This window comes from Ricinus communis, chromosome 8 (genome assembly GCF_019578655.1).
Source record: "Ricinus communis isolate WT05 ecotype wild-type chromosome 8, ASM1957865v1, whole genome shotgun sequence".
Taxonomy (NCBI): Eukaryota; Viridiplantae; Streptophyta; class Magnoliopsida; order Malpighiales; family Euphorbiaceae; genus Ricinus; species Ricinus communis.
The window spans coordinates 8,452,307-8,468,825 of record NC_063263.1 but is presented as its reverse complement, the minus strand read 5'-3'; the positions used below and the strand labels follow the sequence as shown (position 1 = coordinate 8,468,825).

At 30.6% G+C, this 16,519-nt stretch overlaps 2 protein-coding genes across 6 annotated transcripts; both read right to left on the bottom strand.

Annotated features, from left to right (window-relative positions):
- Positions 1-200: 200 nt before the first annotated feature.
- Positions 201-4,885, bottom strand: LOC8273766 (DNA-directed RNA polymerase III subunit RPC7). Of its 4 annotated transcripts, none has more exons than XM_015717337.3 (10): positions 4,569-4,885; positions 3,858-3,922; positions 3,380-3,512; positions 2,678-2,798; positions 2,012-2,137; positions 1,855-1,908; positions 1,574-1,620; positions 1,265-1,378; positions 618-675; positions 201-511 (listed from the first exon to the last, which is right to left on the bottom strand). In XM_015717337.3, the coding sequence occupies exons 3-10, from the start codon at positions 3,479-3,481 to the stop codon at positions 495-497; spliced, it is 639 nt and encodes a 212-aa protein (XP_015572823.1). In that variant the 5' UTR covers positions 3,482-3,512; positions 3,858-3,922; positions 4,569-4,885; the 3' UTR covers positions 201-494. The 4 variants fall into 4 exon arrangements, with proteins under 4 accessions (XP_015572823.1, XP_015572822.1, XP_025012563.1 ...); XM_015717336.3 differs by having other exon boundaries at positions 3,380-3,481; positions 4,569-4,880; XM_025156795.2 differs by lacking the exon at positions 3,858-3,922.
- A 6,034-nt stretch (positions 4,886-10,919) lies between these two features.
- On the bottom strand, positions 10,920-13,916 carry LOC8273764 (acid phosphatase 1). Of its 2 annotated transcripts, none has more exons than XM_002515903.4 (3): positions 13,477-13,913; positions 12,136-12,345; positions 10,920-11,282 (listed from the first exon to the last, which is right to left on the bottom strand). In XM_002515903.4, the coding sequence occupies exons 1-3, from the start codon at positions 13,863-13,865 to the stop codon at positions 11,105-11,107; spliced, it is 777 nt and encodes a 258-aa protein (XP_002515949.1). In that variant the 5' UTR covers positions 13,866-13,913; the 3' UTR covers positions 10,920-11,104. The 2 variants fall into 2 exon arrangements, with proteins under 2 accessions (XP_002515949.1, XP_015572819.1); XM_015717333.3 differs by having other exon boundaries at positions 10,985-11,265; positions 13,477-13,916.
- Positions 13,917-16,519: the final 2,603 nt, after the last annotated feature.

Sequence of the window (16,519 nt, the reverse complement as noted above, 5' to 3'; positions counted from 1 at the left end):
CACCTAAAATAGTAATATCATATTTTCATTCATCTCATTTTCTTTTCATTCACTCCTTCAAATCCAAACAAAGGAAGAGAATAATTAGCCCTCTATATTCGATTGTTCTTCTTTTTTTTTTACTCTCATTTTCTTTCCTCCCTAAATTTGTTCCAAAAAAAAGCATCAACTAAGGTGTCAGGAGTAATGAGCCTCGGGCCTAAATGCAAAATCATTTCCGTCGAGTCCATGCTTTTAAATTAATCTAGTCTACGCCTCATTTTGACGTTATAAAAAAGGGGGAAAAACAAAGAGAAAAAGAAAAAGAAAACTGAAATTTACATGAGTTGGCCATTGAGAAAAAAAAAGAAAAAGAAAAAGAAGGGCGGCTTTGCATGAAAAATGGCCGGTTGGAGATATTTGATAACCACCGGCATTGAGAATAGTTCCATGTTCACAAAATCTTGCGACCCAGCTGTGAGACAAAGACCAGGGGAACATTCTCTGTGGGCACTTTAATATTCAGGTTCATCTGCAAAGGTTCAGTTATTCACAGAACACGTCACCAACAGAAGAAGGTGAAAACTGTATTTGAAGCCTTGGTTTCAAAAGAGACTGATAGATTTTGAGGCACATACCATTATCACCATCATCCATATCATTATAGTCATCGTCATCATCGTCAAAATCCACGTTCTGCAATATCAAAATCAATTTGTTCAAAACGTTGCTGCAAAGTAAATTACACTTAGCTGATGAAATTAGCGGGCCTGCACTAAATTAAGTTAACAATTTTTAAGTTGAAGATTTATGGTGTCTGCTTCACAAATATGACTAGAAAATGTGCTCAACTAGCTCCTAGCTCTTCTGGCTGTTTTTCTATTTTCTTTCCTTTCCCTCGAAAGAAAGACGACACAAGTTAACTGAGGCGGCTGTGTCGTTATGTACCTCATGCAGGGACACAGCATGCCAGTAATTCAGTTATTCTAAAAGACATCTATTAATAATGGAGATCATGCTCCTAAGGCTTAAAGAGTCACTGTACACGCAACCTGTTTATTACTATTCATGAATCTCCTTGTATGAGAAGTTTCTTCTTAAGGATTCACTAACTATAGGACACTGTCCAACACTTCCAATGATCACTCTTGGTGATAATAATACATTTTGTCCCATATGGCAATATGGGATAAAATGATGTAAGTGCTTTATGGAAGAAATGCAGATAACTAGTGCAATAATCCTGAAGCACAGAAACATAACATCCTAAACTTTCACTTCGAACCTGATTATAATCATCATCACTGAAGTCTTCCTCAGCTTCTTCTGCTTCTTCATCGTCATCTTCTTCCTCATCTTCTCCTTCTTTATTTTCTTTTTGTCCTTTCTCTTCTCGGCCCTAGTCACACAATAACCACAGAGAAGAATACGTTGGAATGAACTTCAAAAGGCATAAGTAATAAATGGTACAACTTTGAAGACCAAAGCCACAAAAGGAAAGAGGATCAAGAATAACTTCTTTCAATGGGGTTTAACAAATTTGATAATCATGGACCAATATTTAGGCAGAAGATTTAGGTGTACAAATTTTTACCTGATGCTTCTGTTCTAGCTTCTCGAACAGATCCCATTTTTGCAGGTCTGTGATGCATAAGCCAAATTAGTTTGATGTGATATTAAAGAACTTTGAGTATTAAAATAGCTGCTAACAAGAAAAGCACGAGCACTCCAAAGAATAATAGGACATATATTCATCGAAGAGACTGCAAATCATAAACTAGCTAGTGAATCCATATCAAAGCACAGGCAATTGTTAGATGTGTGAAACAGGCTTTGTTGCCTAACATTGAAAATACAGCATGCATCTTATCAGACCTGAATTTGGGTCCCATCGTACTTTTTTGGGATTTGGCCTCTCCCACTTTGCACCTGAACAAATATTATATCATCAGAAGAGTCTTCTAGGCAACCATTAAAAACAACATTGGGTAAAAAAATAAATAAATACAGGGCAACATGTGCTGAAAAGAACCTGCAATAAGTTCTTTTGGGAAATTCGAAGATCTAAGTTGTAGAAAATTGCCAAGTGCATCACGTTTCAACGAGGTCTTTGACTTCCCCCAGTCAGAAAATCTTTCTACGTCCATGCTCTGACTCTCTAATGTCATGGTCAGAAAAAAGGAAAACTCAAAAATATAAAAATCACCAAGGAGGCAACTAAATGTCTCCCAACAGTGATACAAAAATATAACCAGGTCAGATAGAAGTGATAAGGAAAAAAAAAAAGAAGAAGAAAGAGATGAAGTGATAAGAAGTTACACATATGAACATAGTGCCACTTCACTCTTAGCAAAAGTGACATGCTATGTTACTTGGATTTGGGTATGAGCATCTAGTACAGGTCAGCATCTGAAAGTTGGACTCTTTCATTTCCAAAATTCTATAGATTGTCTGACTAATTTGAAGCATTCTATTTTTAAATAGACATCTATATATCCTCATCCAGCACAAATACTTTCAGGTAATGGAAGAGTTATGGTAGCTATGACATGCAAGAGGCAATAAAGAATACAAGTTCAGTGACTTAAGACTAGGATCCAAGGCAACTATGCTGCAAGAAACATATTATCAGTTAAGACTTTTTTGACCATTAACCTACATTTAGGAAAATATAAAGTCATAAGTTATCCATGCTCACTCTTTGATATGGTCTCTTCAAGATAATAAGGAGAGGATTTCCAAAACGCTACCAACTTAGCATTCCCCACAACAAGTACTCTTTCCTCCTTCACTGCTTTGCGGTCAGGTAACTCAACTTCCTGCAGTTTCCACGTAGTCAGTTTCACATAAAAGAAATCCACGACAAAACAGCCTGTAACTTCATGTTGCAGCATTATTTTTAGCCTCAACGCTTCCGTGTTAGAGAACAAACATCCAGCAAGCAACCATACAACCATAAAGAAGATGACATAAACAGGGCGATGAGGAACAATTACATCATTCAATATGAAACCCAACATTTCCTCCTCATTCAACAATATGGAATTAACCACCACTAACTTGAAGAAAATCTGAGTTAATGAACTTCCCTCTAAATGCACTTCAAAGAACAGTTATCAATCCAAGCAAAATGTGAACCCCCAAACTTTCTTTTACACCTCTTAATTGAAATTGACAGCATATTATGAAATTAAAGCACACACAAATTCCACAGATTCCAAACCAACCCAAGACCCATTTTTACCTTAACTGTTGAAACAATATCCTAGTGCCAGTTTAATTGCCAAACACACAATATTCTAATGTTAAAACAGTGATGTTCTCAAAGAAAACACACAATAAAGAACTCAAAGAATAATAAAACCAGTCACTAAATACAATAACAGAATAATTGACTTACAGGAAATTCCACAAAAGGCTCTTGTCTTGCAAAGCCAAAGCCAAATCCACCTCGTCCTCCTCCAAATCTTCCTCTTCCTCTACCTCTCCCTCTAAATGACATCTATTCAAAACAATTAAAAGCATTCAAATATCTGCAATTAAAACCACTGAAAGTTAAATCACAAATGTCCAATCAAATCTAAGAATTACTAAACAAAGAATGCTGGGTTTTAAAAGCTTACATTTGTAAAGCTCAAAGAAACATTTATACAAACAAATAACAGCCAATAATAACAATAAAAAGAACACACAAATGCACCAGTTCCCTGTGGAGGCGACGGTGCAGGCGGTGAAAGGATGTGAATGCAGATGGTTTGAAGAAAAGTATGTATTGAGTGCTGGCTGATTTATGTTGAACTAGCCTACTTTTAGTTTTACTACACAAAATGGACTTACTTTCCAGGAAAATATAGTAGTTACATGAAGTTGGAACTTACCTATAATGTATTGAGTGATAGAAGTGTCCCTAATCCTTTATTAAGTCCTTTGCACAAGGTTGAAACTACATAAGAAAAAAAAGGGATAGTGCAAAGCTATTTAGTATTAAGAAAAGAATTGAATCTGCATGAAGAAAATGCAAAGCTATTATGGCATCAGTTGAAAGAAGCCATATAGAATATGAAACTCATAAATTACCTTTAACTGATGCCATAATAACTCACCACATGAAACCGTTCGATTGAACAATTTAGTAACTAACCAACAGAATTACAGTAACAAACCAACATAGCAATAAAAACAAAGAGGTTGAATACAAGTTTCACTTTAAGTTTCTTCTCTTCTTCAACTTTCTAAATGCCAGTAGCAAACTTAATAATGTTCCGACCAAATTGTTGAAAGTGCAGACTAAATGCAGCATCACAGGAAGGGAAAAATAACAATGCTAGAATGGTATCCATCAAATAGAAAAATTAATCTTAAACAAGCTTCTGCCATCCATCCCCACATGTTATTATCAAACAGAGAAAACCAATTTTAAACAAGCTACACATGTTGATTAACTAATATTGCATAAGGAATAATTCTAACAATAAAGTTACAAAAATAGAATTGCAGCAATAGAATTACAATTAAGCTTCCGCCATTTATTTTAATCTAGAAATAGAATTACAAAAACAAATAATCTGAAATTAAAACAACAACAACACCTGATGACCGGCGAGGGGGAAGCCGACTGCTGCGAGGGCGGAGACGACTGCTGCAAGGGCGACAGCGACGGCGACGGCGACGGCAAGTTTTGGCGACTGGAAAGAGGGTTTGAGAGGGTGGAGGGTTGAGAGGGCGGCGGCTGTGAGGTTAAGATGAAAGCTACATATTGGCCCTTGAAGTTTAACTATTAGTGCAAATATGTCCCTCAAGTAAATTTTGGAACATTTAAATGTTAAAATAAGTTTAAACGGTTGTAAATGTCACTCTTTTAACGGGTCAAGAAAGACGACATACCGTCCCATTAAATTTATGCTGAGATCGGGAGCATCGAACTCAAACTCAAACCCCTTTCCATCTGTGGAATCATAAGTGAACGTGAAATACAATTTGAGTAAATCCCTAAATTCAAAAACTAAAACAGTAACAAAATGGGACCCATCCATTTGCAGAAAAAATTCTCCAAACTAAATTTATAAAGTAATAAAATCCACATTTACTTGAAATGTATATTTTTCTTATACATCATATTAATAAATAAAATGAATATATAACTACAATATATATCTATCATTTACTATTCTATTTATTTATAAAATGTTTTCTTGGTTATTATCGTACAAGTTCATAGTGGGTTCAAAGCAACGGAAGAAAGAAGAATGCATTGGGTCTCTTGGGAAAATGTTGTGTAAAAGCAAATCCTTGGGAGGTTTGGGATTCAAGAATATGCATGGGTTAACCTGGTGCTACTAGGAAAACAAGTCTGGCGTCTTCTCTCGAATCCCGATACATTGTTAGCGCAAGTGTTAAAAGGGAAAGATTATGCTCGAACGTCTGTGTTGCGCAACAACAGAGGATCAAATCCATCATGGGCATGGCGAGGATTATATTCTCTCCTACAGCATCTGATGGCAAATAGGTAATGGCAAATCTGTTCGGATAGGGGAGGATCCCTAGCTTCCTACATCCTTTCCATATCGCTCTTAGTTATTGGCATCCTTGAACTTAGCTTCCAAGTCAGTGGCTGAACTAATCGACTCCAATAAAAAAACATGGAGGATGTCTTTATTGCACTAACACTTTCCTCCTGATCAAGTGGCAGAAATTCTCAAAATTCCTATTAGCTTTTGTAATAAAGAAGATCGGTTAATCTAGCATTTTCATGTGGGGGGCAAATATTCAGTTGGTTCAGGCTATTTTGCGTGGCAATCCTCATTTGACAATCAAAGCTCAAGGTTATTTAATCAGCTTGGTCATCCCCGTTGGAAGCATATGTGGAAAATGAAGCTTCCCTGTAAATTGAAGGTTTTTATATGGAAATTACTGTCGATTTCTCTACCAGTTGGGGAGGTACTCCTTCGTCGTTTAGGGTTTGATGCTTCCTGTCCAAGGTGTGGTTTATTAGAAACATCAATGCATGCCTTTTATCACTGCCAATTTGTCCAGCGGGTCTGGCAAGCTTCATACGTGGTTTAATCTCTTCCTCGCTTAATTTTCAAGACTTTGTTTTATGCTAGGATAAGCTAAGAAATGACTTACAACACATGCAAGTGGAGGCCCATACCATGGAATTCTTGGTTGTTATTCTTTGGCGAGTGTGGAAGGACAGTAACCAGTTAATCTTTAGCAAATCGGAGAGTTCAATAGCTGTTATCATTTTGATGGCATATTATCAAGATGTTCAAGCTAGCTTGCCTGGCCCCTAGTTCTAATTCTCTAGAACTTTCCCCTCCTAAAAGGGAAAAGGATTATGATACGGAGGAACACATTGTGACGGTTAACTGCGATGCAGGGAGTAAGCCTAATATGAAAAGAGGCAGCTCAGGATACATTGCATAAAGTCACAGAGGATGTCAACTTATGAGAAAAATTCTCGCATATACATAGGTATCAATGATCATTTTATATTAGAATTTCTAGCTTAGCGAGGTTGCATGAGCCGGGTTATTGGTATGAGGCGAAGGAAGGCAATCTTTGAAGGAGATGTTTTGCAAGTCATCCAACTAGCGTGTATAAGGAAAGCATATTCCATCAATCATTCAAGCTATATTTGATGAAATTGTAGAGTTAGAGAATGGGTTATCTTCTGTTTCTTTTCACTATATCCCTTGAGCCTTTAATATTATGACTAGGGCTGAGCACGAATATGTTCAATTCGGTTATCTATAAATCACTGGTAACATATCAAACTTCAGTTATTTTAAAATTAAAGGTATCAATACCGTACCAAACATAAAAGGATCTAATACCGTATTGTACCAATTTTACGATTAAATACAGTTCGGTTTGGTGCTATTTTCGGTTATAAAAAATTTAAAAAATACAACTTTAATATCATCTTTAATCAAATACATTTAGAAAAAATATGATTACCAATCTAAAAAAAGTAGCATGAAAATCTGAATTAGAATTGCAGTCACATTCTTGAACAATCTGTTTTGCAATTCAGTTACTTGCAAATATAATAATTCATTCAATATTCAACTACAAACCATTAAAATATATGTTACTGCTAGCATAAAAATATTTTGCAGATGACAATCATTATAATAAATAAATTTATAAACTTTATGTAGCATTAAAATACAAGTCCAAAATTAGCAAAGGAATGTTATTACCTCCCCTCAAAATTAGCACTTCATATTTAATCTTGGCATAAAGGACTTACCAATCTCAGGATTTTGAATAATTTCTACAATAAAAGTAAAAAATTACGTCAATAAAACTTAATAGCATCAACAATAAACAAACATATGTAAGAAGTAAAGAAATGTTACCTGACTCTATGCTTTCAATATCCTCTATTGATTCTTCTAGTTGGATATGTTTATTTGAACTTCTAAGCCAATCTTGACAACAAATGAGGACCTTCGCTGTTGTAGGAAGTAAAGAACTTCTATATTGATCTAGAGTTCGTCCTCCAGTACTAAATGCAGATTCAGAGGCTACTGTTGAAGCTTGGATAGCCAATATATCACGTGCAACCTTGGACAAGATAGGATACCTTACTGAATTCACCTTCCACCATGCTAAGATATCGAAATCAATGGTGAATTTTTCTGCAAATTCTTCAAAGTACTTATGTAACTCAGACATCTTAGACAAATTCTGCTGCGCTTCTTCCTCTAAAAAGAACTCATTAATTTCTTCTTTTGTTTCTGTATCACTTGGCCCACTATCATATGTAGATTTCTTTGAGCTCCCTACAACCTCACCCATATATAATTGATCTTCAATTATCTTGTATTCATCCACCATCAATTCTAAAGCTGTTTTCACCATTTTTTCTAAATTTTTTGCCTCATTTTCACCATAATAAATAGTATACTTAGTTTTCAAGTACTTTAATTTGCACCTAGGATCCAAAACAGCAGCCACAAATAACATAACATTCATTTTATCTTAAAGAACCCCAATATTTTTCAAATTTAGCTCGCATTTCAATGGTCATTTCTCTTAGCTCGCTATCCCTAACTTTGTTAAAAGATATTTTGACGATTTTTTTTTCAAGTTTTCTACGATCCTTTAAAAAAAAATTAAATTTATAAATATAATTTAATATAATTTTTAATATTTTAATATTAATTTATGATATTTTAAAAGTTAATAAATTAATTATTTCTAAATATTTAATTTTTAAGTTTTATTAGTATAATAATATAAAAATTATTTTAAGAAAATTGATTTATTAATTTTAATATTTATATTTATATAAATTAATACTTTTAGTATAATTAATATTATTATTTTTAAAATAAAAATATTATATACTTAAAATTTAATTTATTAATAAATATAGTATAAATAATATTATATTTATATAATAATATCTTTTATAATTTTTACTAATTTATATAACTTTTTATTAAATTAAATAATTTTTAATTAACTTGTCAAAAATTTCTAGATAATAAATAAATTTTAAATCTAATATTATAGTATGTATACTAGATTACTAGTATCAGTATACTATGTGACATATTAATATATATAACTTATATTTTTTATAGAGTATAAAATATATTATAATATTATAGTTATTTTTAATATGTATTATTTTTTTATTTTGATAACAATTGCTTGAATTATATAAATGATAAATATAAAATAATTTTTAATAGAGTATAAAATATTTTATAATATTATAGTTATTTTTAATATGTATTATTTATATAATATAAATAATTATTAATAAATATATGTAAAAAATTCAATTTTACGGTTTGGTCTGAATCAGTACAAGACGGATCGGTTCTGGTACGGTTATAGTATGGTTTTTACTAAATAACCGATACCATACCATAATAGTAAAAATATTCGGATCAGTTCAATTCGGTTATTTGAATATCTACTGTATAGTTCTTAATCTTCAAGAAATCGTAACATTTATTTCAATATTGTCAATCTTGCCATTGTTTTTGTGTTTTATTTTTTGTTTGTTATTTTCTGATAAACAAAACGTGCCACTTTAGGGACAGAAAAGGACCACAATACAGTGGCAAGTATTTCCAGGAAACATGAGGTGATGTAATGTAACATCCACTTTTCTTTGGCCATGAATGCCTTGTTTGTATATTAAGTGTTTTCTAGTATGTATGGCTAGAATGTATCTAATAGCCGTGAAGTAAGGTTTTGAGTTCGATTATCGAGCATCCACTAAAACTCTTAAGAAAATATTTTACTATTTATAAAAATTTTATAAAATTAATTTTAAATATTATAAAAATATAAATTAATATAGACATCAAATTAAATTAAATGTTAAAAACAAAAATTAACTATTTTTATATAATATGATGAGAAAAGTCGAAATTTATCTTTTTTATTCGCATAGAGATTCCTAACACTTCCCACCATTCTGTTGATTTTCTTTTAACAAAACACTTTCCACCGATCAACAGAATTTGTATCCACCCACCAACATATTATGTCAAAAAGGTATAAATAAACTCTTGACTTTAATCCTAAAGTATAATTAATTATTCAACATTTTTTGATCTTAATTAAACTTTAAATATTTTACAATGATTTAATTAAACTTTAAAACGTTTTTGAAAATGGTTTACCTATACACTTTAGTGATTCTTGGATCACTGATGATAGTTGCAAATTTAGGAATTGAGTTTTTAATTTAATTGAAGCATTTTATATTGGATAGTTAATTATGTTTTAAAATAAAAGAAAAATTCAATTTGACCACTAATCTTATTGTTCGGATCAATTTAGCTGGTTTTTAAATTTATTAATATTTTAACTCAAATTTTTATATATTTAATTCAAATTAATTTTATTTTTAAAAAAATAAAAGAATAAATTACACATTTTCTAAAAAAATAATGGATATAATAAAAATAGAAAAATATTTATTTTTTATATTAAATTAAATTATTTAAGTTAAAAGATATATATTGATAGTTAAAAATATAATAAAAAATAAATATTATTATTTTTTAGTATTTTTACTATTATTTCTTTTAATAAAAACAGTGAAGGAGATATTTGTGATGGTAGTGGTGTCAAAGCAGTCAAAGTGAGAACAATTTTAGTAAGAATAATAATAGTAATAATTATTTATTACTTAATTATATTAATTCTATTAAAATTATAAATTAAATTTTAAATTTGATATTAATTCTCTTAATTTTTTATTTTTTTAATTAAAATTATTTTAAATCAGATTAAAAAATTAAATTTTTAAACAGACTAAATTGAGCTTGGTTGATAAAATTAATAGCGAAATTAAATTTTATTTCTTTAAAATAAAGGTAAGAATTCATATATACACATATATATATATGCTGCCGACATATGTTTATTCTCATTATGGAATACAATATATCGCTTTAAATCAATCAATTAAATAAACCATAATATTCTTTTCAAAAAGCAATAAAGAAAAAGTTATCACAAAGAAAAGGCAAAATGGATGGTCAACCGAAGATTAAAATTAAAATCAGAGTGCCATAAAGAACTCAAATATGATTCCAAACCAATAATGATGATGCTTAGCCATCTTGGTCAATTATAATAATTGAAAGTTTTGAAATGAAATTCTTTTTTTTAACATAGTTAGTTAAATTTTAATATAATAAACAGTTAAAATTTTAAATGGTAAAAGCTTTCGTTTTTAGAAGCGAGAGATTTCATATTCAAATACTCTTTTCTATTTATTCTATAATTCATGACTAGTTAATATTTAAAAGTTACATATCATCACTTTAAGTCAATCAATCAAACAATTGTACAAAGCTTTTCATAAAAAAGAAAACAATCAATCACAAAGGAAAGCATAATGGATGGTGCTCAACTAAAGATTTAAATCAAAATTAAAGTCCAACATTGCCATAAAACACTAAAATAAAATGATTCCAGATCGATACTGATGATGCATATCAAAAAAAGAAAAGAGTTAGACAAATTCTTCAAAACTAGCTGGAAATATAGCTAGTTTATTGGTGGAGAAGCTACAAATTTTTTATAAATTGCTTGAAAGTTACCCACTTAATTAGTGACAATATATTTTTTCACAACAATTTTACTAACTGATGTAGTACATTGGATCAGGTAATTTGAAGGTTCGATTTCCAGTATATGTCCCCAATAGATCACTCCATTGATCGCCGATATTGCCAGTAATTCTGTATCCACTCTTCACAAGCTTTCCTCTTTCACTTGATTTGTAGAAAACTGCTGTCTTTCCTGAATAAGATGATGTCCTGCCATCAAGAATTGTGATTGTGTGACCCTTAATGTGTCGCTAAAAGGAATGACTGACCCCTCAAATGTTTTGAACTCATTTGGCATGTGAAATTAGAGCAAATGAATCCAATGCATTTTGAGCGCACACTTGTTTATTCATTTCTTTTTTCAAAACAGTATTATTCTTTCTCTTAATTGTCTGAATTTTAAATTAATAGTCCATTCAAAAAAACTCATCATTAAAAAATTTATTTATTAAATATCTTAAGTTAAAAAGGAAAAGGGATAAATTTAGACATGTTAATATTTTGTCTTTATTTTAATATTTTAATTTATATAAATAATTTGATTATCATTCTTTTATTCATGGAGGTCTAAATAGGCCGTGAACTACACAACATAGTATATGCATCTTCTTACATTCACCATAAAAGTAAAAACTCATATAGATCTCAAAACCTCCACCTCCTAAGAGTATCTTACTACTTGAGCTAGATCTTAAATGTATAAAATGGTTTGCTTATATGGAGTTATATAGATGATTTTATTATATAGAGCCAAATGCGGTTGTAATAATGATGAGTGAAAAATTATCTAAAATAAATAAATTAGAAGAATTAGAAAATATTTTTTCCTAATTAAAATTTATCATTAGGTTTCTTTTTCTCTTGATTTTTTTTTTATTTTAAAAATAATTGATATAAAAAAAGAACTTTAAGGATTAATTATCAAAATATAATTTTCAAAAATATAGGAAGTAAAAGTAATTTTTGATATTACCCAATTCGAAATTATTTTTAGGGTAAGAGTTCATATATATCCATTTTCTTTTTGACGTCTTCTTTTAAGAAGATTAATGGGAATGCTTACTTTAGTACAAGCTTCATCCATGTGTGATATCCAGCTTTCTTCAGATTGTTGGTTGTGACAGTCCTTTGGTCTTCAGTTCTTCCTGTTATGAAGACAATCTTAATCCCAAGAGACAGTAGTCTTTTGTAAAGGCTGAGAGACTCTGGCAATGCTGGAGCTTTGCTTGTGACCACCCACTTGTTAAACAATGTGGAATTATAGGGTTCAGCCCTGAGGTTGTTTCATATCATGGCAGCCAAGTGGGATCAATCATCACATTATTTTGGCACTACTATTTGTATTTTTTAATGCTTAGTACTAGGTGACTTTGTCTTCATAGTCCAGATAATAAATAATATGTAAAATATTTTTCAAAAAAATATATATAGAGAGAGAGACAGGAAGAGAAAGGGTTGAGGACAATCTGAAAAGCCGTGGAAGAAAGGAAAAAAAAGGAAAGAAATTCAAATTATGAGTAAAATTCTTGTTATTTATGAATAAAACTTTATTTTCTTAGATGTTTTGAGGAATATATATAATTTTTTTTAGAAATAATATTTTTTTCTTAATAAATATGAATAAATTTATTTATATTATATTTGGTTGAAATCCATAAAATTTATAGAACTCATTTGCAAATCCAAAGTTTACCAGCTTTGAATAAAGTGAAAGTTAATTTAAATAGCTATATATTTAAATTTGTTTAGAATTGGTTATAAATAAACCAAATTCTAACAAAATAGATAAAATTTCCAGATGAATTCTGGTAGTTTATCAATATATTCCATAACACTAAAATATCTCTTTAACTTTATTATTTTTTATTTTACTTTCTCTCTCATGTATTTTTAAAAAAATGAAATGAATCTTTTAATGAATTTCAACTAAACATTTTAAAAAACTAAACACATAATATATTAAGTTCCTCAATTTAGTCTGATTGGCCAAAATTAATACAAAATAGTACAATTCTAGCTAAAATTGGCACTATATAAGGTTTGGCTGACTTCCGGTAATTTAATATATAAATTTAAATATGTCCAAATATATATATATATATATTGTTAAAATAATTATTTTCTTAATTAAAGAAGGCATCTATAGTTGATTATTTTATAATTCTATATATCTGTATACATTGTAACAAGTATATTTTATTTGCTTACTTTTATATGTAAAAATATTTTATAAATAAAAAAGTCATAGAAGTTTTTCTTTTTTTCTTTTTTCTATAATGCTCTTAGTTGAAACTTCATTGTCAATATGACTCATACATGCAAATTTTATCATATTATATCTTATCTTTACTTTCTTCATATATAGATAATCAAAATTATATTAGAAAAAGAGAGGAATACGTACCCAAATCCATGCTCAGCATAGTAAGGTAAATTTGAGAGTGTAGTCTCATCTATGTCAAAGACCCATATATCTTTGCCGTCGCCAGACAACTCGAGACTTTTAGCATATAGAAAAGCCTCGTCGGCAATGATCTTAGAGTCTTTTCTGTATTGGTGTCCTAACATGTAGTGCCCTACGTACCCTTCACATTCCGCAGGAACTGTTGTCCATCCGATAATATTGTTAGTTTCCACACCTAGGCGCCAACTTAGGCAGGACACACCGGGAACATGGTGGCCCGCCGTGCCGGATTGTGGCCGAAGGAGGTGGATTTGGTGGGGAACGCCCATTTCTGAGCCATGGGAAGTTGCTAGTATAATTGCCAGGAATAAGAGTTGGAACAGTGCCATTATATGTGTTCAACTTTTGTGGAGAAAAGAGGATATGGTTCATTTACATTGCTATTCCATTTCTTATATAGGGCTCTTCTTGTTATATGACCTTGGATTTGTATTCAAATTACTTAGATACCATACTGGAGTCCACAGTCTATTAGAATTGTGAGTCTCAAGTTTAAGTTTACGATTATGTTTCAAATTACATACATAATAACAAAAGATATTTATATGCTTATGTATTGAATAATTATTTTTTTAATTAATCACTTTAATGCATAGCCAATATAGTAAGTGTTAATTTCATTTTTAAATAGGTGCATAATTCATTTTCACGCTATATTTGAAGAATTCAGTCTGTTCAAGCGACTGCGAATCTATTTAATTTAAAATGCTCATATTTAAATTCCTTATAACTGATGTGAATTCACCTACTGTCTATTCTGATAATTTTCATACATTAATCAGTGATATATTGATCAACAGATATATGTATATGTGAATAAACGAGCTATAAGTAAATGTTATCAACTTACCCCTATCCAGAAAACCCCTAAATATATAAATCATGCAAGCAAGTGGGTGTTTAGTTTGCAAATATACCAATGTTGTGCCCATAAAAACCATCATGGGTCACTGTTAATGATGTTCCATTAGGTCAGGAAGAAATGGAAAGTGAGGGACTGAAAAGGGGGGAAATTGGATTGTAACAAACACCATAATGAATAACATGAAGCCCTTTTTATCAAACAAAATAACGGTGCAGCTTGAAAACGGAGGCAAATGTGGCCGATACACTGAACCAAATTGTCCAATTGGATCCTATAAAATCTTAGTTCAGGGATCTACAAGAGTTGACCTATATCCAATCACTTCACTTCACTTCACTCATACATGTATACAAGGATGGCCACTATTATTTGTCTCCAAAATGTCGATACATATAGAGATGATGAAGAAGTAAGTAAACCCATGAACAGATAATGCTTTCAGGGCTTGCTAATTAAGAAAGAATACAACAGTATTAAAAGGCATCATCCACAGTTTTTATTTTTAAAATCTGGGGAAGATAAACCTTTTGCAGTGCCTTGATGCAGCGATGGATTCAAAATTTAATTTAATTAGGGCCAATTTTGAAAGGATTAGACTGAAATTTTGAAAGGGTAAACTACAAGGATAAATTTAAACAATGCTATAACTAAAACCCTTAAAAAAAAAAAGACCATAAGAATAAAATTAAAATTTTAAAAAACTATGAGGGTAATGACCTCAGTCCTCCATGCTCTCTCAGTGCTTCTATATATATGCATAATAAACATATTTCTGCTTCAAACTCAATAATTGAATGCTCATGTCATGTTCATAAAAGAAATTACAACAATAAAAATGGCACGTGATAAAACAATTACTACATAGGTAAAGAACAAGTCTAATGATGCGATACTGTAACAAAAACATTCTCAATCTATTTTAGTCAATCTTCTCATAATAATATGAGGAACCATCTAAGAAATGTGTTACCGAAGTGTATATATTTTTATATTTCTTACTTTAATTATATCACCACATGGATTCTCTGAATTGAGAGGATTAATTCGCCCCACATTCTTCATTCTTTTTTTTATTATCTTTAATTCTACCATTTGTCTTTGATAAAGCTATCTGGACTCTTCAATGGGAAAGATTAGTTATTGTATCTTAAAGTGCAAGAATGAATAGACTCTTGCGTATAAATGCAATGCCGTTTACTTGATAGATTTCCATAGGAAAATATACTTTTGTGACCATGTGATATGCGCTCCAATCGATAATAAAGAAAATTTGGTTTCGTGATCTTGGACAGATTTCTTATCTTTTGTTCTTTTATGTTTTGTCTTAAGGTTTGAAAACAGCATCTATAATAATTGTACTCAGAAATTACTTAAATTTTGTCTCCTTCCCCACAAACCTTTTACAGCTTCATCACTCGAATCAGGTTTTGCTGTTGCTCTATGGTAATAGATGGAATTCATCATTGTTAATTGCCACACTGTTCACTGTCCTCCTTTTAAAAGAATAATTTAAGAAAGTTTCAAAAAACACTATTCATTAAAGAGAGAGAGAGAGATAGAAAAGAAAGAGCAAAATAATACTCAAAATTTTATATGGAAATTAAAATAATTATATAAATCTTTATTAGGCTTGAACGATAATTTCTCTTGAACCCAGTGGGTGATGGATACTTAGCTCCAAAAAGAAAAAGAAAAAAACAATTTTCTCATTTCTAGCCAAATTTTAGAATTCAGATAAAAATTGACACTGAATGTTCTTTGCCTATAAGCTCAAGGAGCAAATTGATATTTATTAAATCATTTTTGTTAAATACGTTTTTATTAAATGAGGTTCACTTAGATATCTGATTATTCGGAATAAAAATAATAATTTTGGTACCCAGACGTATTTTATTTATGTGTTACGAAATAGTTCAGTAACTAAACTGAATTGTACATTTTGGAAATGAATGTGGAAAAATTTGATGTGTTCTTTCAAATCTCTTTAGTGGAGCATCCTTGGATTTTACAGTAGCTTTTAATAAAGCAATGCATGTTTCTTCACTGCTTCCAAAAAGAATAACAACAAATTTGGATATATCTGAGCTTTAAATAGTCCTTCAGGTAACCCTAGTTCTG

Bases quoted from the DNA above. Each gene is read 5' to 3' on its own strand.
- LOC8273766 (XM_015717337.3), bottom strand. From the start codon at position 3,481: ATGTCATTTAGAGGGAGAGGTAGAGGAAGAGGAAGATTTGGAGGAGGA. The intron at 2,138-2,677 runs GTGAGCATGGAT...CCATGACATTAG, and splicing joins TGAAGAGACCATATCAAAGA to AGAGTCAGAGCATGGACGTA. The intron at 1,621-1,854 runs GTCTGATAAGAT...TATGCATCACAG, and splicing joins ACGATGGGACCCAAATTCAG to ACCTGCAAAAATGGGATCTG.
- LOC8273764 (XM_002515903.4), bottom strand. From the start codon at position 13,865: ATGGCACTGTTCCAACTCTTATTCCTGGCAATTATACTAGCAACTTCC. The intron at 12,346-13,476 runs GTACGTATTCCT...AAACAACCTCAG, and splicing joins TATGCTGAGCATGGATTTGG to GGCTGAACCCTATAATTCCA. The intron at 11,283-12,135 runs GTAAGCATTCCC...TCTTGATGGCAG, and splicing joins TGGATGAAGCTTGTACTAAA to GACATCATCTTATTCAGGAA.